The sequence below is a fragment of the Carcharhinus amblyrhynchos genome, chromosome 23 (assembly GCF_965287045.1).
Source record: "Carcharhinus amblyrhynchos chromosome 23, sCarAmb.v2.hapA, whole genome shotgun sequence".
Classification (NCBI taxonomy): domain Eukaryota; kingdom Metazoa; phylum Chordata; class Chondrichthyes; order Carcharhiniformes; family Carcharhinidae; genus Carcharhinus; species Carcharhinus amblyrhynchos.
In genome coordinates, this window is record NC_137346.1 from 6,620,255 (window position 1) to 6,641,535 (window position 21,281).

Here is a 21,281-nt window from a genome sequence, read left to right on the forward strand (position 1 = left end):
TTTTTCCTTTCTGCATCTGAAATTTGTATTTGTAAACAAATATGTTTAATGTACAATATAAATTGGCTGCTGGTTGTCATGATACAGCACAACTAAAATAAAAGATGCTGTGTCATACTGTCATTTCAAATGCCCATGTTAATCCCTTTAACAGCGATGTAAAATGAATTTCATAACCGTGATCTTATTGAATGGAGGAGCAGGCTCAATACATTAAATGGCCTATTCCTTATAATTTTATGGCACAGTACATGATATACGTAATGAAACTAGTCCATAAAAAAAAACACTAAGGGCAGGATTTTCCAGTCTGAAGGTGACCTGCCCCCCCGTGGCAGAACAGGTAAGCCATACAAAACACCATAGACTTTAGTGGGACTAGAAATCCTAGCCTAAGATTTGCATTGAAACCCAAATCAATTCTGATGAAGGACAATTGAACTTTGACCAGATTTGTTTTTCAGATGCAGATCAGCCTGCTATACATTTCCAACAATCCTCTTACCTCAAATATTACTCGTTCAATTAAACCTGATAGTTAACAACAGGCCAGTTATCACCACTGAGCTCACCTGCTGATGCCCACCTTCAACATAGTAGGCAATTGTTGATACGGCCAACAACAAAAGGGTGAAGACAACCAACTGTCGTCGTTGCCACAATCTGAAAAAAAAGCATGCAACTCCATTAAACTGTAAATGTTCTGAAAGTGAATGATTCTGTTCACTTGTTTGGCTGGGAAGGAAAAAGTAGGCAGGGGAGAAAGAAAGCACTAGATCATTAGATAATAGGCAAAACTTATTTTATTCACTGTCCCACATTAACATTCCTCAAGCCTCCCCACCACCCCCAGAACCTCAAAGCTGGAAGCCCTCACTTCCCTCTCTTCTCTTTCTCTCATGGTCCAGATTATAAAACCTAACATTGGGATCGCCAAACTGTTAATTTTATTCAACTATTTTCAATTTTGATGGTTAATGCATTGTAACCCTGAAACTTCACTGATGTTTCATAACAAAATCTCAAATTAGTATTGTTACCAAGAAACCAATGTCACATCACGTTGACTAACATACTGTACCACAGATGCAGCAAATAAGAAAACTGATTGCTTGGAATACTTGGTCAGATTGTATAAAGAGCTTTCGGTTCTTATGTTACAGATAGTAAATGTGATTTGCCAATTTATCAAGTTCTGGATCTCAAAGACAACTCAAGATGAAGAAAACAAAGAGATAAGGCGATTTGCCTTGGAAGAGGAGATAGGAGAGAAAAAGACAGTTCATAACCTGCTTTCTTAGAGATATCAGTTAGTTGTAAATTGTCCTTGTAGGTAAAAAAAAGACAAAAAGATGAAAGAAAAATGAATGCAACGAAACAACAAGTTTAGACAAGAATACTTTTTACACGGCAAACAGAAATGAGGGCCACACAGCCTTCTGTGCTATACTGTATATCATCGCAATCAAGAATGTAGTTAATCACTATTTTTACAATCAGCTGAGTATTTCAGCTGCACATAATATGCAACCAAACATTCCAGTTTATCGAGCAGAAATAATGAATACAGTGGGGAAAACACTCAAATGCTGAAAATCCAATTTTCTCAATCCTACGATATTGAGATTAATCTAGGGTGTGTTATGAGAGGTGAATATTTTTATTTGCATGATTATATTTTCTGTGCAGTTTCACTGTTGAATTTCAATAGGGAATTCAAATTGAAAAAAACTTGAAGAACTTTCACACCTTACAGGGCGAGGAGCGTGACAAGACAGATGAACTTAAGACCTTCATGTTCACGAGAAATTTAGATGTGGCGGCAGTGACGGAGACGTGGTTAAAGGAAGGGCAGGACTGGCAGCTAAATATTCCTGGGTATAAGTGTTTTAGGCATGACAGGGGAGGGTTGGTGGAAGAGGGTATATGTAGAGACATTTTGGATAAGTGTAGGAAGAACAGGGTTGTTGTAGTGGGAGATTTTAATCTCCCTGGGGTGGACTGGAAGGTGCCTAGAGCTGGGGGTTCGGATGGGGAGGAATTCGTAAGATGTGTATTGGAAGGGTCATAAGAACATAAGAACATAAGAAATAGGAGCAGGAGTAGGCCATCTAGCCCTTCGAGCCTGCCCCGCCATTCAATAAGATCATGGCTGATCTGTTGTGGCTCAGTTCCACTTTCCCGCCCTCTCCCCATAACCCTTAATCCCCTCTCTTATCAAGAACCCATCAACCCGCTTCTTAAAAATATTTAGCGAGGCAGCCTCCACCACTTCAACGGGCAGAGAATTCCAGAGATTCACCACCCTTTGAGTGAAGAAGTTCCTCCTCAACTCCGTTCTAAACCGCCTCCCCTTTATCTTGAGGCTGTGCCCCCTAGTCCTACTGTCTTTTTTGAGCGGGAAGAGTCTCTCCACCTCTATCCTATCCATCCCATTCATCATCTTATACGTCTCAATGAGATCTCCCCTCATTCTTCTAAACTCTAACGAGTACAAGCCTAGTTTATTCAGCCTCTCCTCATAGCTCAATCCCCTCAACTCCGGTATCAGCCTAGTAAACCTCCTCTGCACTCCCTAGATAGCCTGACTAGAGAGGGGGCTATACTGGATTTAGTTCTGGGCAATGAGACGGGTCAGGTGGTTCAAGTTGCAATAGGTGAACATGTGGCTAATAACGACCACAATTCTGTCTACTTTAGGATACGAATGGAAAAAGATGAGTGCTGTCCTCAGAGGAGGGTGCTAAATTGGGGGAGGGTGAGATACAGCCAGATTAGGCAGGAGCTTAGGGATACAGACTGGGATAGGCTGTTGGAGGGCAAGTCCACGTTAGGTATGTGGGAGTCTTTCAAGGGAAAACTGAAATGGGTGCAGGAAAGGCATGTGCCGGTTAGGAGGAAGGATGGGAAAGGTAGGATTAGAGAGCCGTGGATCACTAGAGATATAGAGGACCTGGTCAGGAAGAAACGAGAGGCATATGTCAGGTCTAAGCAACTGGGAACGGAGAGAGCAGTGGAGGAGTACAGAGAGAGTAGGAGGGATCACAAAAGGGGAGTTAGGAGGGCAAAAAGGGGGCATGAAGTGGCTTTGGCAGGTAGGATTAAGGAGTAAAATGCCTTTGGATTTTCCTATCTTAGGAACAAAAGGGTGGCTAGGGGGAAAAAAAAAAATTGGTCCCCTCAGGGACAGACAAGGGGAATTGTGCTTAGAGTCTGAGGGAATGGGGGAGATCCTGAATGAATACTTTGCATCAGTATTCACGAAGGAGAGGGGCTTGATGTCTGGTATGGTCATCGAGGGAGCTGTAGACCAATTGAAGGAACTATCGATTATGAGGGAAGAAGTGTTAGGGCTTTTAGGTAGCATTAAAACTGATAAATCTCCAGGGCCAGATGGCATTTATCCTAGGCTGCTTAGGGAGGCGAGAGATGAAATTGCTGGGCCTCTGACACAAATCTTTGTCTCTTCTTTGGACACAGGTGAGGTCCCAGAGGACTGGAGGATAGCGAACGTGGTACCGTTGTTTAAAAAGGGTAGGAGGGATAACCCGGGTAACTATAGGCCAGTGAGTTTGACGTCAGCGGCAGACAAGTTGATGGAGAGGATTCTTAGGGATAGGATGTATGAGCACTTAGTGTTGCGATCTGATTAAGGATATGCAGCATGGCTTTGTAAAGGGGAAGTCTTGCCTTACGAATCTGGTAGAATTTTTTGGAGGAGGTGACAAAAACGGTCGATGAAGGACGAGCCGTTGATGTCGTCTACATGGATTTCAGTAAGGCGTTTGACAAAGTCCCTCATGGTAGGTTGGTAGAAAAGATTAAGGCTCATGGGATACAAAGCCAGGTATCTAGATGGGTTGAGAACTGGCTTGCTAAGAGGAGACAGAGAGAAGCAATGGAGGGGTCCTTTTCTAGCTGGAGGTCTGTCACTAGTGGTGTGCCGCAGGGCTCAGTACTGGGACCTCTTCTCTTTGTAGTATATATAAATGACTTGGAAGAGGGAGTAAGTGGTATGATCAGCAAATTTGCTGATGACACCAAGATGGCTGGATTGGCGGGCAGTGAGGAGCAGTGTCTGGCAACGCAACGGGATATTGATAGGCTGGTATATTGGGCAGATATATGGCAAATGGAGTTTAATCCGGATAAATGTGAGGTGATGCATTTTGGCCGGAATAATGTTTGGTGGGGGGGGCGGTTATGTGATAAAGGGTAAGCCCATAAGGAGTATAGAAACGCAGTGAAACGGGGAGGGGGGGGGCGGCGTGCAAGTGCACAAGTCTTTGAAGGTGGCAGTACAAGTGGAGAAGGTTGTGAAGAAAGCCTATGATATGTTAACCTTCATAGGAAGGGGTATAGAATATAAGAGCTGGAGTCTAATGTTGCAGTTGTACAGAATGTTGGTTAGGCCGCATTTAGAGAACTGCGTCCAGTTCTGGTCGCCTTACTACCGGAAGGACGTGGAGACTCAGGAGAGAGTGCAGAGGAGGTTTACCAGGATGTTGTCTGGTATGGAAGGACTGGGTTATGAGGAAAGATTGAACAAATTGGGGCTGTTTTCCCTTGAAAGACGGCGACTGAAGAGGGATCCAATAGAGGTGTACAAGATTATGAAGGGTATAGATAGAGTAAACAGAGGTAAGCTATTTCCTATGTTAGAGACACACAGTACGAGGGGCCACGGGCTTAAGATGAGGGGGGAGAGGTATAATATGGATATTAGAGGGAGGTTTTTCACACAGAGGGTAGTGGGGGTATGGAATGCTCTGCCAAGTAAGGTGGTGGAGGCAGGCACACTGGAGTTGTTTAGGAGTAACTTAGACAGGCACATGAGTGGGCTGGAGATGGGAGGATATAGGAGATTGTTTTAAATAAGGTTCATTAGCATTGGGACGTCCCTGGTAATGTAAAAGGATATGGCATAATAATAATGTTTTTTCTCTTTTAATTCACAGGTTTAAGTCGGTCCGCCTTGTTGTCCAATGAGGGGCATACATGCGATGGGTCGTACTTGGGCTGCTCTTGAATGTTCGAGATTGGCCTAGTGCGTCATGTCGTTAGTGTGTGCTTAAACTGGACCAGATGCCGGGCAACATGACAGCTCAGTGACTATCACTGTTTGCTGTGCAGACACACGGATTTGGGCCAGTGTCTGTGGGAGTTTGTGCATTCTCCCCATGCTTGCATGGGTTTTCTCTGGGTGCTCCGGTTTCCTCCCACACCCCAAAGATGTGCTATTAGGCTGATTGGAAGTAATAAATTGTCCCTAAATTAGTTTCCCTCAATGTGGATTGCCATAAAAACAATAGACAAGGGTCATGGGTGGAGGGGGGGCACTGGTAGTATTAAAATGGCGGCGCGGGCTCGTTGAGCCGAAGGACCTGTTTCCCGGGCTGTTTTTGTTCTTTGTTCCACATATGTAAATAGGGGAATGTATATTAAATTTTATTGACGTGACAGTAAAGGCAAAACAGAAAACTCTGAATTTAAAGGGGTGTTTAATGACAATGGAATCTAATATCAAAGGGGAAAAGATACTTAAGGAAAGGGATATTTAGCTGGAGTGGAGTTGCTGTGGGGGAAAGCCCTGAAGACAATTTCCTTCATGTTGGATGCTGAGAAGCTGTGAAGGTTTTGATTCGGAAGCAGCCACCCATTGTTAAGCCAGAAGAGCCCTTGGTTCAAAATTTCCTGCATCACCCGCCACTAAAATTGTCACTGGCAGGATGGAGAATTTGATGGACAAACAAAAAGGTCCATTGATTGAGTGGGAATTACCTACCAGTCCTGGGGCAAATGGGACCAGAAAATCCTGCCTTTTGTTTTTAGGAAGCAATTTATTTCTGAACCTCCTTTCGGAATTCTATATCTGAATGGGTGCAAGTGAAAAGTTGTGAAGTGTACTTTTATTAAAGTGGAAACAATCCCTTGTCCTGGGTAATAATTGATGGGATTTTTATGGGTAGAAATCTAAGGGGTTGTTACCAAAAATACTTGTGACCAAGCATTTTTTTTTGGGGGATCGTTCTATGCTTTTAAGATCAGTGAGTATCTCGCTGATCTTAAAAGATTCTTTAATTGCGAAAACAAGGTTTTTCCTTGTTTTCACAATTAAAAAGGGTTTAAGATCTGCAGGACATACTTCACTGGGGGGAATGTCTGGCTTGCTCAGCAATAACATCAGCTGTGGCCAGAGCAGGTGTAAAAATTAATCTGGACAGGTTTTTCTTTTAGTTTTATGAAAGTCAACACATTGCTATGCGTTGTAGCTATAACTGGCTAGATTGGATTTGTTCTACAGTCCCCGAAAGCTTGTGAGTCTATTATCAAATAAATCGGTTGGACTAAAACCTGGTGTTGTCAGACTTTTTACTGTGTTTACGCCAGTCCAACGCCGGCATACATAAGAACATAAGAACATAAGAAATAGGAGCAGGAGTAGGCCATCTAGCCCTTCGAGCCTGCCCCGCCATTCAATAAGATCATGGCTGATCTGTCGTGGCTCAGTTCCACTTTCCCGCCCTCTCCCCATAACCCTTAATCCCTTCTCTTATCAAAAACCCATCAACCCGCTTCTTAAAAATATTTAGCGAGGCAGCCTCCACCACTTCAACGGGCAGAGAATTCCAGAGATTCACCACCCTTTGAGTGAAGAAGTTCCTCCTCAACTCCGTTCTAAACCGCCTCCCCTTTATCTTGAGGCTGTGCCCCCTAGTCCTACTGTCTTTTTTGAGCGGGAAGAGTCTCTCCACCTCTATCCTATCCATCCCATTCATCATCTTATACGTCTCAATGAGATCTCCCCTCATTCTTCTAAACTCTAACGAGTACAAGCCTAGTTTATTCAGCCTCTCCTCATAGCTCAATCCCCTCAACTCCGGTATCAGCCTAGTAAACCTCCTCTGCACTCCCTCCAGGGCCAAAATATCCTTGCGCAGGTGCGGCGCCCAAAACTGCACACAGTACTCCAGCTGCGGCCTCACCAATGCCCTATACAGCTGCAGCAAGACCTCCCTACTTTTATATTCAATCCCCCTCGCTATGAAGGCCAGCATCCCATTCGCCTTCCTGACCACCTGCTGCACCTGCAAGCTGGGTTTTTGCGACTCATGCACAAGGACCCCGAGGTCCCTCTGCACCGTCGCCTGCTGCAGTTTTTCGCCACGTAAGTAATAGTCCTTCCTACCATTCTTCCTACCAAAGTGGACCACCTCACACTTGCCAACATTAAATTCCATTTGCCATTTCCTGGCCCATTCGCCCAGCCTATCTAGATCCTTCTGCAGACTCTCCACACCCTCCGCACAATTTGCCGTTCCCCCAATCTTGGTGTCATCAGCAAATTTCGACACCCTGCACTCGGTTCCCTCCTCCAGATCATCTATATAAATGGTAAATAGCTGAGGCCCCAGCACCGACCCCTGGGGCACCCCACTAGTCACCATCCGCCAATCCGAATAGCACCCATTGACCCCCACTCTCTGCCTCCTATTTGACAACCAATCCTCTATCCACGCTAACACCCTACCCCCAACTCCATGTCCCCTGACCTTCTGCAATAACCTCTTGTGAGGTACCTTGTCAAACGCCTTCTGAAAATCCAGAAAGACCACATCCACCGGCTCTCCTCTATCCACTGCCCTAGACACATCCTCATAGAACTCCAGTAAATTTGTCAGACACGACTTCCCTTTAATGAAACCGTGTTGCGTCCGCCCTATCAAGCAATTCCCTTCAAGATGCCTCGCAATTTCCTGCTTAATGATGGATTCTAACATTTTACCTACCACAGACGTTAAACTAACCGGCCTATAATTCCCCGCCTTTTGCCTGGCACCCTTCTTAAACAACGGCGTAACATTAGCCGTTTTCCAATCTTCCGGCACTTCCCCAGAATCCAGCGACGTCTGGAAAATAACCACCAAGGCATCCACTATCACCTCCGCCATTTCTTTCAGAACCCTCGGATGCATTCCATCCGGTCCTGGGGACTTGTCCACAATCAGCCCCTCCAGTCTGTCGAGCACCACCTCTCTAGTAACAGTAATGTCATTAAGACCCTCCATTCCTACCACCTTTCCATCGCTAACACCCGGCAAATTATTCACGTCCTCCTCCGTGAAGACAGAAACAAAAAAGTTATTCAAGACCTTCGTCATATCCCCATCCCCTACCACTAGCTCCCCTTTCTCATCCTCTAAAGGACCAACGTTCACCCTAGCCAGCCTCTTCCTTTTTATATATTTATAAAAACTCTTGCTATCCTTTTTTATATTAAGTGCTAGCCCAGCCTCATAGCTTCTCCTACCCTCCTTTATCAACTTCTTTGTCAATCTTTGTTGACATTTAAACCTTTCCCAATCCTCTTCTCGCCCACTGCTCTTAGCTACTCTAAATTCCTCCGCTTTTAATTTAACACTTTCCTTCACCTCCTTCGTTATCCACGGCTTATTACCTCTCTTCCTACTGTCCTTTTTAACCATCGGAATAAATTTCTGCTGAGCACCAAGAAAGATCTCCTTAAAGATCCTCCACTGCTCCTCAGCAGACCTACCTTCCAACACATTCCCCCAGTCCACATTCGCCAATTCTTCTCTCATCCTACCATACTCCCCTCTATTCAAACAAAGGACGCGCGTCCGGGAACCCACTTTCTCCTCCTCCATCTGCACCAGAAACTCCACCATACAATGATCACTCTCTCCAAGAGGATCCTTCACCGCAAGGTCCCTAATTCTACCCGCCTCATTACATAGCACCAGATCCAAGATAGCTTGCTCCCTCGTCGGCTCCAACACACACTGTTCAAGGAAATTATCCCGGCAGCATTCCAAGAACTCCTCCTCGAGCCCACCTCGTCCAACATGGGTCGACCAATCAATATGCAGATTGAAATCTCCCATAACTACTGCCGTCCCATTCCTGCACGCCGCACTTATTTGCGTGTTAACAGCCCGCCCCACCTCCAGATCATTATTCGGGGGCCTACAGACGACACCCACCAGCGTCTTCCTCCCTTTGCTGTTCCTAATCTCCACCCACAACGATTCCACGTTCTGCTCTTTGGCTCCGATATCATCCCTTGCTACCACCTTGATACTATCCTTAATCAGCAGAGCTACGCCACCCCCTCTTTCCTCCTGCCTATCCTTCCTAAACACTTGATAGCCCTGTACATTCATCTCCCAGTCCCTGTCACCTTGCAGCCACGTCTCTGTAATGGCCACCAGATCGTTTCCATTTGTGTCGATCTGCGCCACCAGCTCATCCACTTTATTCCGAATGCTTCGTGCATTCAGATAAAGCGCTTTCATCCCAGCCTTCACCTGGACCCTATTTGCCGTAACGCCACCAATTGGGACATCCTCGGCCTCTTCCCTTACCTGTACCCTATCCTTAACTTTAGACCTCGTAGCGTCACCTACCCTCGCACCCTCCCCCCCCCTAATTAGTTTAAAGCCCTGTCTACAGTCCTCTTTACTCGATTCGCCAACACTCTGGTCCCAGCACGATTCAGACCAACCCCATCCCGCCCGAACAAGTCCCACCTACCCCAATACTGGTGCCAATGCCCCATAAATTCGAACCCATTCCTCCCACACCAATCCCTGAGCCACCCATTCACTTCCTTTATCCTGTCAACCCTACGCCCGTCTGCACTCAGTTCAGGCAGTAGCCCAGAGACGACCACCTTGTCGGTTCTACTTTTTAATTCCATTCCCAGCTTCTCATACTCCCTCCGCAGATCCTCAGTCCGCACTTTGCCTACGTCGCCGGCACCCACATGTACTACAACGACCGGGTTCTCACCCTCCCACTCCAGGTTCCTCTGCAGCCCAGCTGTGACATCCTGTACCCGAGCACCAGGCAGACAACACACCCTTCTGTGCACTTTGTCATTGTGACAAAGGACAGTGTCAATACTCTTCACCCCACTATCTCCAATCACTACTACGTTCCTTTTCCCCTTCTCTTTGCCTATGTCCTGCTGCATCACTGTACCGTGTGCAGTTTGCTCACCAACCTCACCTGCCTCGTCCTCTTCCAGACTGGAAGCAAGAACCTCAAACCTGTTATGCAGATTAAGAGGCTGAGGCCTCTGCTCCTCACCCCCCTTCCTCCTCCTCCCAGCAGCCCCCTTTTGTCCCTGACCCTTAGATTTAGCCAGTCTAGGGGCACCCTCTCTCCCCCTGATGAGCCTCAGTGTCTGTAGCTCAGAGGCCAGCTCATCCACCTTGAGCTGGAGCTCCTCCAGCAACCTGCACTTACTGCAGACATGGTCACTGGGAAGGACCCTGGGGTCTGCCAGTTCCCACATCATACACAAACCACACATCACATGCCCCTCCATTATTCACTGTAATTTTTTATGGGAAAAAAATTTTTTTTCCTTGTTTCTTGCTGTAGTAGTTTTGAAAAAATTTTTTCCTTGTTTTTTTTCAAACAAACTCACCTGGCCTTTTTTCCCTCCAGCCCTTTTTGATATTAAGCCCTATTAACTCACTCTGCTTCCCCCTCACTCCGCTGCCCGCTCAGACGCTGCCCGCTGTCTACACCAGGCCTCCTTTTAAACCTGGCGCTGATTTAAAGCAAGCTGGTCCACAAATGCCTTTTCACCACACCCTCAGAATTCTTAAAGCAGTAAATACAATAAATAAATGCTTTAAACAGTTCTACAAAGAGTAAAGTGCTTTAAACTTATTTTAAACAGGTTTTTAACAGGTAAAATCTTAGCTCTGTCTCTCTCTCTCTCTCAGCTCCAGCAAACAATGGAAGGCTTCACCGTGTGGCCCCTTGATAATTAAGCAGGCTGGTCCACAAATGCCTTTTCACCACACCCTCAGAATTCTTAAAGCAGTAAATACAATAAATAAATGCTTTAAACAGTTCTACAAAGAGTAAAGTGCTTTAAACTTATTTTAAACAGGTTTTTAACAGGTAAAATCTTAGCTCTGTCTCTCTCTCTCTCTCTCTCAGCTCCAGCAAACAATACCCACATCATGACTACTTTTTGTGGACAGGACATACCGGGGCAAGTTCCCATTTTGCTGGGTAGGTACCAGTGTTGTTGCTGTACTTAAACAGCTGGACTAGATTCAAAGGTAGCTCCAGGACACAAAGTATTCCTTAAATTTATTACAAGTGTAAAAGCTGTGTTCAAAGGGCATGAAATATACATGAAGATGTGTGACCTGTGAACCAGATATCACAGGAATGGAATTTGAGTTGAATTTCTTATTAAAAAATTGAACGAGTATTTTTAGAAGTTCAGAAAACATAGAACATTACAGCGCAGTACAGGCCCTTCGGCCCTCGATGTTGCGCCGACCAGTGGAACCAATCTAATGACCCTCTAACCTAAACTATTCCAATGTTATCCATATGCCTATCCACTGACCATTTGAACGCCCTTAAAGTTGGTGAGTCCACAACTGCTGCAGGCAAGGCATTCCACGACCTTATTACCCTCTGAGTAAAGAACCTACCTCTGACATCCGTCCTATAATTACCACCCCTTAATTTAAAGCTATGTCCCCTCGTATGTTAGCCATCACCATCCGAGGTAAAAGGCTCTCACTGTCCACCCTATCCAATCCTTTGATCATCTTGTAAGTTGAGATGTTAGCCAACTTCTCAACAGCCTCATGGTAAAATATGCAATTTCTTACCTTAATGCCCATTCTTTTAAGTTTACAGTGGTTTCCAAAAGAAAGTATTGCAGAGTGATGATAGGTCGCCTCCATAAAACAATGGTCTCCCTCTCCACTTGATCCCTCAGTTTCCTCTCATTCAGTGTCAAGAGATCTGAAAATATTTTAAAAAGTGTGATATTTTCACCTGTGATGAGAGTTGAAAATGAATGTGCAAGTGGCAGCATTGCACCAACCACACCTTCACCCCACACAAAAAAAAATTTGATCAACAATTTTACAACTGGAACTAAATATGTTTTTATTTCAAAAATCTGGAATTGCAAAGTTGGCTAAGGGAAGCATAGAAAACAGAAGAGAAAATTGCATCCAAGATTTCTCACATAGCGGAGCCTCAAGCATGGCCATTGTTTGGGTATAGCATGAGGAAGCAGACCCAAAACCTTGGACTATCAGGTGGTGTCATCAACACTTTATATTTAAAGTGCTTGGCATGGGATAAGATTAAAAGATAATAGTAATTAAAACCAAATTCTGTGCCAAGTTAATAGAGATCAACTGGCCTCTCTTATCCTGCCATTTCAGTAGGATGGTCAGTTCAGATTTTTAGACTGAAGGGGAAACAAAATGCAAGGGTCCTTACCCAGATCACCATAAAACACACATGTGGATGTCAGGTTATATAAAGACTGATAGATCTAGAGCCCCATTATCCAGTCAAAACGTGCTGATGGTCATTTCTTGTGTGACCCAAAGCAGTTTGAAAAGTAACCAAGATCACCTGGTGCAAATGTCCCTGTATGAGTCAGCACTCTCGTGAGAGGAAACAAAAAAGATGATAACTACATAACTGGCCCATTTCTACATTAATGTTTGCTACTGATATCAATCTGAATATTTGTTCGAAGTAAACAAACACTGACATGGGAGCTGGCCAGCCCAGAATGTAAGGAGCACTAAAACAGACTTAAACACTTCGGTATCCCAAGTTAATACTTGCATCTCTGATGAGAATTAATTCCATTGCACTGTTGTGATCACCAGCTCAAATCAAACAAGGGCAAAATATTTTAATTAAGGAAGTTGAAGTAAATTGTTTGCACCAGTTTGATTTCAGCAGTGAAAATTACTGGATGTTTAAAAGGAAAATTAATTGATGCAACAGCAACCTCCAGAGACAATGCCTTACCTGTGGCATTACCATTCTGCTGTTCTTTCTGCATCCTTGGGCGGTGATGCTGCAGTTCATGCGATTTTTCACTTCCAGCCATTTTTTTTATATTCACCACCCCCTGTGATTCTGTCAAAACAAATGGGAATAAAATTCAGAATAGTGCAATAGACAGGATTTTTGCCAGTAACTAGATTTTACCATCACACTATGATTTCAATTGGAATTACATTGTGTTTTAGTAAGATCACATCCAGAGTAATTTACGCGTAGTTTTAATCTCCATATCCAAGGAAAAATAAAGTTACATAGGAGGCAGAACAGTGAACGTTCCTAGGATGGGACTGTTGTCTTATGATGAAGCTATGTAAATTAGGCCTGTATTCTGCAGAGTGTAGAAGAACGATAGGCGATCTCATTGAAAAGTACACAATTCTATAGAGGCTTGATGTGATAGGCACTGGCTGGGAAATGGTGGAGCAGGGCACAGTCTCAAGATTAGGATTGATAATTTAGAACAATAACTTATTATTTTGATAATTTAGATTTATATGTACCACCTTTAGCATAGTAAAGCATCACAAGAGCATTATAAAATAAATAAGACACCAAGCCACACAGGAAATACGAGGTCAGATTACTAAAAGCTTGGTCAAATAAGTGTGTTTTAAAGGAAGAAAGTGAGGTAGAAAAGGAGGAGAAATCTAGGAATGATATTCCCAAGCTTTGGGTTTAAGCAACTGATGGCGCAGCCAGCAAAAATGGTGTGATTAAAATCAGGACTGCTCAAGAGGTCTGAATGAGAGGAGCACATATAACTTGGAACATGTGGGATTAAAGATTGGAGAAATATGGTGGGGGCAAGGCCTCAGAGGGACTGGAAAATAAGGATGAGAATTTTTATACCAAGATGTTGCTGTCAATGTACATCAGCAAACAGAGGGGCAATAGAACAGGACTTGGTGCAAGTTAAGACACATGCAGAAGATTTTTAGATCATCTTAAAATTTAAGGAGGGTAGAATGTGGGAGCCAGAAGTGTATTGGAATAATCAAGTCTGGAAATAACAAAAGCATGAGTGAAGGTTTCAGCAGCAGAAAAGCTGAGACAGGGAGGGTAAAGTTACAGAGGTGGAAATAGGCATAATTAATAATGGCAGAAATGAGGTTAGAAGCTAATCTTGAGGAAAAACATTACAGCTTAATCTCAGACAGTTGCCAGAGAGAGGGATGGAGTCAGTAGCTACGAAACAGAGTTTGGAGCTGCAACTAAGAACAATGGTTTCAGTGTTCCAAATATTTAATTAGAGGAAGTTTTTACTGATCCAGGAATGATGTTGAACCAGGAATCTAATTGGGCAATCATGAGGTAGTGGCAAGGTGGAGCTGGATGTCATCAGCATACATGTCAAAACTAACGCTCCGCTTTCAGATGATATCATAACAAGTGTACATGAAAAATAGGAGAGGCCAAGAAAAGATCCTTGGGGAACTCCAAAGGTAATGGTGCAGGGGCTGGAAGAGAATACATTGCAAGTGATTGTCTGGTATTGATTATAAAGATGAGAAAACATTTCCTCATTCTGAGGGTTGTGAAACAAGGGATACAGGGAGCAGGTAGGGAAGGAGAGTTGCAGCAGGAGATCAGCCTTGATTTTATTAAATGGCAGGGCAAATTCGAAGGGCCGTTTGGCCTACTTCTGCTCTTATTTCTTACGTTCAAGAGAAACATGTTACCGCAAAAGATAGAAGGGAGTATTTTAGGTCAGCAGAGCCCATGTGAAAGCCGCACACTGGTTGCTGGGAAAGTTTGCCACAGATTTTTGATTCCTTTTTCCAAGGGACTATTTTGTGCTCATTGTCCAGGCAAGTAATTTTGTGCTGGTGAATTCAACAACTTCCATTTTTAACATTAGCAAAAGCATAGTGTATAGGACAGGCTAAATGTATATTAAAGCTCATTTTATTCCCCCAAAAGTGTAGATCAGCTTCAACCAAGGAACATTCAGTTAACTTTGATAGCCTGGCAGCATTATCAAGACCATTAATCCAGATTATTAAATGTTTTGGGGACCCAGGTTTGAAACCCGCCACGGCAGTTGGTGGAAACTGAATTCAATAAAAAATATCTGCAAGTAAGAATCCACTGATGACCATGAAATCATCAGAAAAAAAACATCTGGTTCACTACTATCCTTTAAAGGAAGAAATCTGCTGTCCTTAGCCAGTCTGGCCTACATGTGACTCCAGACCCACAGCAATGTGGTTGACTCTTAAGTGCCCTCCAAGAGCAACTAGGGATGGGCAATAAATGCTGGCCAGCCAGTGAAACCCATGTCCCACGAATGAAAACAAAACTGTGACCCAATTTCAAATTAAATCAAGCACATTGAATCAACGGAAGGGTTTCAGCTTCCCTGCAGTTGTAGAAATATAGGCCAATCAAGCCTTCAGCTTAATCATGGTTGGTATGTCCCTTAACTCTATTTAGCCACATAAGTTTTATATTCCTTAAATACTCAGAACTTTGAAAAGCCACTCAGTTTGGCCTAACTGCTTTGGGATGGTGTGGAAAGAATTCAAGATTTCCACTACACTTTGTGTGAAGAAACGCTTCCTCATAGTATGCCTGAACAGCCTAGCTCTAATTTTGTATATTGTCCCTTGTCCTGGATTCTCCTGGCAGCAGAAATAACTCCCATCTACATTATTAAGTTAATCACCTTAAAACATTTCAATTAAATTGTCCGTTAACTTTTTATAGTCAAGAACCCGATGTTTTCAATAAGATGTGAAAAGAAGTGTTACTCAAAATTGGTAAAGGTACAGAACTGCAGATATAGAATAAGGAGATACAACTTCAAGCTGGAAGAGGGTACAGTTAAGGGAGCTAATATTAAATTCTTCACACAGTGATCAACTTGTCGAATAACCTTCAGAGGAAGAAATGCTGGAATCACTGAAGAAACAACTGGATACTACAAAGGGATGATGGTAGGACCTCTTTGTATAGATGGATCAAGACTGGATATACTTTCCTCATCCATTATCATCTTGAAATCTGGTCAAGTATCATAATAAAAGTGAAATCAAGCAACTCAACTGAATTTCAGTGTTTCACAGAATGTCAAGTTACTATAAAAAGAGTTGTGATTTGCATTACTGTGTGAAACCAATGTGCTTTACAAACTTAGCCAAGGGGATCCCTGTGGAGCAGGTCTGGTTCCTACCATGTGTCAACATTTTAGAATAGATCACAAGCTGTCTCAGCTTGCATATGGCCAAAAACAATGTTCAGAATTTGACACAGCAGATGGATTCCACTGACAAGTTCTTAAAATACTGCCTTCTTATTGAATTTTGAAGCAATTGATCTTCAATAGATTATTGACTTCGGCATTCAGCATGTTTGGTTTCATCGGTCAGAACATTGAATATAGCAGTTGGAATGTCTTGTTGAAGTTGTACAAGACATTGGTACGGCCACACTTGGAATACTGTGTGCAATTCTGTTATAGAAAGGATATTATTAAACTAGAAAGAGTGCAGAAAAGATTTACTAGGGTGCTACCAGGACTTGATGGTTTGAGTTATAAGGAGAGGCTGGATAGACTGAGACTTTTTCCTCTGAAGAGTAGGAGACTGAGGAGTGATCTTATAGAAGTCTATAAAATAACAAGGGGCACAGATCAGCTAGATAGTCAATATCTTTTCCCAAAGGTAGGGGAGTCTAAAACTACAGGGCATAAGTTTAAGGTGAGACGGAACAGATACAAAAGTGTTCAGAGGGGCAATTTTTTCACAGAGGGTGGTAGGTGTCTGGAACAAACTGCCAGCGGTAGTAAAAGAGGCAGGTACAATTTTGTCTTTTAAAAAGCATTTAGATAGTTACATGGATACGATGGGTATAGAGGGATATGGGCCAAATATGCAACGTTCTGACCGATGAAACCCAACATGCTGAATGCCAAAGTCAATAATCTATTGAAGATCAATTGCTTCAAAATTCAACAAGAAGGTAGTATTTTAAGAACTTGTCAGTGGAATTCATCTGCTGTGTCAAATTCTGAACATTGTTTTTGGCCATGCGCAAGCTGAGACAGCTTGTGATCTGTTCTAAAATGTTGACACATGATAGGAACCAGACCTGCTCCATAGGGATCCCCTTGGCTAAGTTTGTAATCGAAAGGCAACTGGGATTAGCTTAAGGGTTTAAAAAATAAATGGGCGGCATGGACAAGTTGGGCCAAAGGCCTATGACTCTATGACTCCCTATGACTTGCTTGATATTTGACGTTACGTTATTTTTCTTCTGTTAAGGAACTTGGATGAAGGGCTAAAGCCTCTAGAAGCACTAACTGGGCAAAGACAAGGATCAGAATTTTACTGTTCCGTCCGCCACAGGAATCGGAGCAGGCGAGGGGCAGACCACAAAGATTCCTTAACCTCAGACAGGATTTTCCAGTTTCGGCGCAAGTGCAGGTGGAAAATCCTGCCCAATAAGTCGAAAGCCAAAGTCTCCCTCCTCTACATGACTTAGCTATTCACTGTATAAGCTGCTGAGCAGATTCCAAGCAGGCATTTAAACATCACCTGACTCCACTTGTGTTTCAGTTCATCGACTGCCAAAACCCTCTTCCAAATGTTTGTTAATGCCAATCTTGACTATTCCAATGCTCTCCCGTGAGCCTCCCATCTTGTACGCTGCATCCAAAACACTGCTACTCACACCAAGTACTACTCACCCTTTGTTCGCTGGTCTACGTTGCCTGCTGATCCAGCAATGCTTCACTTTTAAAATTATCTTTTCTTCAAATCCATTCATCTTCCCTCCCTATCACTGTAACTTCTTCCAGCCTTGCAACCCTTTGAGAGGTTAGTGTTCTTCCAATTCTAGCATCTTGCACGTCCCAGATTTTGAAATTGCTCCACCATTGGCTGCCAAGACTTCAGTTATCTTGGCTGGGATTTTCTCCCTGACCCACTCTGCTTCTCTAGCTCTCTCTCGGCTCCTTTATGATGCCCCTTAAAAGATTCCTCTTTGGTCAAAATTTTAGTCATCTAACATGTCTATATGGCTCAGTGCCATACAGATGATGTTCTGTCAAGTGCCCTGGAGTATCTTTTAATTTTAAAGGCACTATATAAAAACACATGTTTTTGTTGTTGGAAACATGAGGAAAATTATCTAGAAATTATAAGATGTCATGCTATTTGAGTTTTAAAAGTGTGAATTGTGAAGTAAAAGGATGATCAAGAAAGGCAATGGATGATTTTAATAGCAAAGAAAGGGGGCATTAGAGATAGTACAGGATAGATTGTAAACAATGGAGTTCAGTGAGCTGGAATTTATATATGGCAGACCTCCGGATGCCAGTGACAAGATTTTTTGGAAATTCAGACATAGAATAAATAAAGGCATGAATAATTTTCAGCAGTTGTGTGGGTGAAAAAAGGGAAGGGGCTGGTACTTTTGCAGGGATTGAAACTAGCTTCATTAATAATGGCTTGTAAGTTTGCAGTTCACCTCCGAGTCAAATAAGGGATGCAGATTGTAAACAAGTCAATTGCAGAACTGCACCGCCTGTAATCTTTTCCAAATGGACCAATTTCCACCCTAAATGTCAATTTCACTGGAACATACAGCAAGTAGTAACTTCTGTAAATAGTAGGAATCTATTTCAAGCTATTGTCTTGCTTCGGACTGTGATGGCAAAGTTTAAGTCTCATGATGATATGTTATACTCTTCCCACATCTACACTGGATATTCCATTTCCCTTAATACAGGCAAAATTCAGTTCAGACCACTTGGAACAGCAAAAAATCTAAGCAGAATAAAACAGCCTCATTTGCGGTAACAGTGCACATTAATCTAAGGAGAGAGGGTGGGATCTTAAGCATGCACTCTCTGTCTGCGAGATTGCCGACAGGGTCTCATGATCCGGAGAAATGCAGAAATCACAAATCTCACTGGCAAGACCGCAATCTCCAATTTTTGTCACCCTTCTCCAGCAACGTAATCAGATTCAAGCCCACACTGGGCGAGAACCTGATTTGCTTAAATAAATTATAAATAAATAGCCAGGGCTTCATTACGTCGGTGAGGTTTACAACATCCAGGTGTGAACCTGTTGTGGAGATTCCCCCGGGGGCACAAAGGTTGCTGGTGAGAAAGGCATGGCCAGGTAGGGCCCTGGCACTAATCAGTGATAAGTGGGGAAGGGCGAGAAGGCCACAAATACCTCTGTGGTGGAGAAAAAACTATTTTTTGTTTTAATTCTTGGAGTATCCTTTAAAAAGGGCACCCTCTCAGTGGAGTCAGTTCCTGGCTCTAAGAGAGCCTGACGCAAACCACACCCACTTTTTTTTTGTCAGTTAAAGTGACAAAATCTGGAGAGAAAACTGGCCAGCACAGTTTGACAGTTCCATGTCAGTTTTCTCACCAGAACTGACACACTGCCAAATTCTAAGATTCCGCCCGAAGTGATTCATCAGATAAAGAAGAACTATCAATGCAAAATAGAAAATGCACAGAGCTCAATCTACAGATATATTAATGTTTCAAGAGGGACCTTTCGTTAGTCTTGATGAAGGGTCTTACTGAGCAAGTTTGCCTTTCTCCTTCAAACTTACCCATTTGCACTCTCTCCATTTCCCATCCCTGGTTTCAGAAGTTAGTCTTGATTCAATGGTAACACTCTCCAGTCAGTCTGTATTCAAACCCACTCTCAGACTTGAGAACACAGTCTGAGCTGATTCTCCAGTGTGGCAATGAGGAAGAATTGTACTTTCTGACGCACATTTCAGACAAAACAAGATACTATACATTAAACTAAGATACCATCTGCCCCATCATGCGGGCAAAAACAGCATGCTGTATTCAAAGAATTACAGAGTGTGGGAGGGCAGCAACTGTTGCGTAGCAAAGACTAGAGTTCTTTTGATTGCCCTGATCAATACCCTCAACCAACTTTAAAATTTTTTACTCCATCCTTAAAGTTACAAAGCCAATGTTCAGAATGGACCAGGCAAACCCAAACCCATTCCTTGCTTGCTTCAAAAACCAAATTCAAAATCCATTTGAAACCAATTCATGGTCCCCACAAGAGAGACAAACAAGATCCAAGCTGACAAGATAAGGCATTGCACTGCATTGTGGGCTTGATCTGACAATGCATGATCTTAATCAAAAGGCTGAAACAGATGGCCTGATGGTTTATCTCAAAGCTGTTTGTAGTATCTTGCTGTGTGCAAATTGGCTGCTGTGTTTCCCTATTCCACAACAATGATTGCCTTCAAAAGCGATTTAATTGGTTCTGAAGCACTTTGGGGGTGTTTCTCTATCAGAACATTTGCAAGAAAAATTCAAAGTTGAATCATATTTCAGATTAAAAACTGCACTCAAATATGATCTAAAGATAGTGAATGATCAGATACACGAATGTCTAACAAGGCCATGCTCATCCTTTAGCTCAGTTAACAACTGTAATCAAAAGTACTGTGTGCAGGGGCCACCTATTCTTCATCAAAAAGAGAAGCGATTTGGATTCAGGAATTGCAGGATTGGTACAGAAATTTGCAGATGGTGGCAGGTTGAGGGATATAACCAATATTGTAGGGGACAGCACCAAAATACAGCAAGATTAATGAGAATTGAAATTCAATATAGTGAAGTGTAAAGTGATTAGCTTAGGTAGAGAGAATAAGGAGGTCACATATTCCCTGGATGGCAAGAAACTAAATGTAGCAGAGGAACAAATAGATTTGGGAATACAGATACATAAATCACTAAAAGTAGCAACACGTGTTGGTAGGCTATTTTTAGGGGCCTAGATAATAGGAGTGGAAAAGAAAGACCTATTTTCTCAGCAAAGAGGTCAATAACCATAGGGTAATTGATTTGAAACTAATTGGTAGAGGGAAGTTGAGCAGCAATATTTTTTTCCCTCGACACAGAGGATTGTGTTGGAGGTGCTGCCTGGACCTCACTGCCTGAAAGAGTGGTAGAAGTAGAAACCTTCATTGCATTTACAAAAACTCACTGATATGTACTTGAAACACCGTAACCGATAGGGTATTGGACCAAGAGCTGGAAAGTGAGATTAGACTAGATAGCTTCCTCCCCGCTAGTCAGCACAGACATGATGGGCTGAATGGTCTCCTTCTAAGGCATAAATCTTTCTTTTCTCTGTTGCTGTACAAAATAAACTCAAGTACCAAGTTTTATTTCTAGAATAGAATACAAATGCGAGGAGGGATTATTATATTAAAATGAAACTTGATTAGACATACTTGGATTACTTTGTGTCAAGACAAGGGTGCTGATTTGAGTGAGGGGAAGTTTATAAGGTGTATAAATGCCAGTATAGACTAATTGTACGCGGCTGTTGACTCAATTTAATTATTCAGCTATACCACATAGACACTTTCATATTAATCCCAAAACTACTAAATCC

General features: G+C 42.9%; 1 protein-coding gene across 8 annotated transcripts in view; it reads right to left on the reverse strand.

Annotated features, from left to right (window-relative positions):
* The window catches only part of vmp1 (vacuole membrane protein 1), a 172,862-nt gene that overhangs the window by 127,944 nt on the left and 23,637 nt on the right, over positions 1 to 21,281 (reverse strand). For all 8 annotated transcript variants that reach the window (XM_080210327.1, XM_080210325.1, XM_080210331.1 and 5 more), the window contains exons 3-5: positions 12,844 to 12,954; positions 11,673 to 11,808; positions 573 to 663 (exon numbers count right to left, since the gene is read on the reverse strand). In XM_080210327.1, the coding sequence (XP_080066453.1) occupies positions 573 to 663; positions 11,673 to 11,808; positions 12,844 to 12,925 (309 nt within the window). In that variant the 5' untranslated portion in view covers positions 12,926 to 12,954. The remainder of the gene's footprint in view (positions 1 to 572; positions 664 to 11,672; positions 11,809 to 12,843; positions 12,955 to 21,281) is intronic.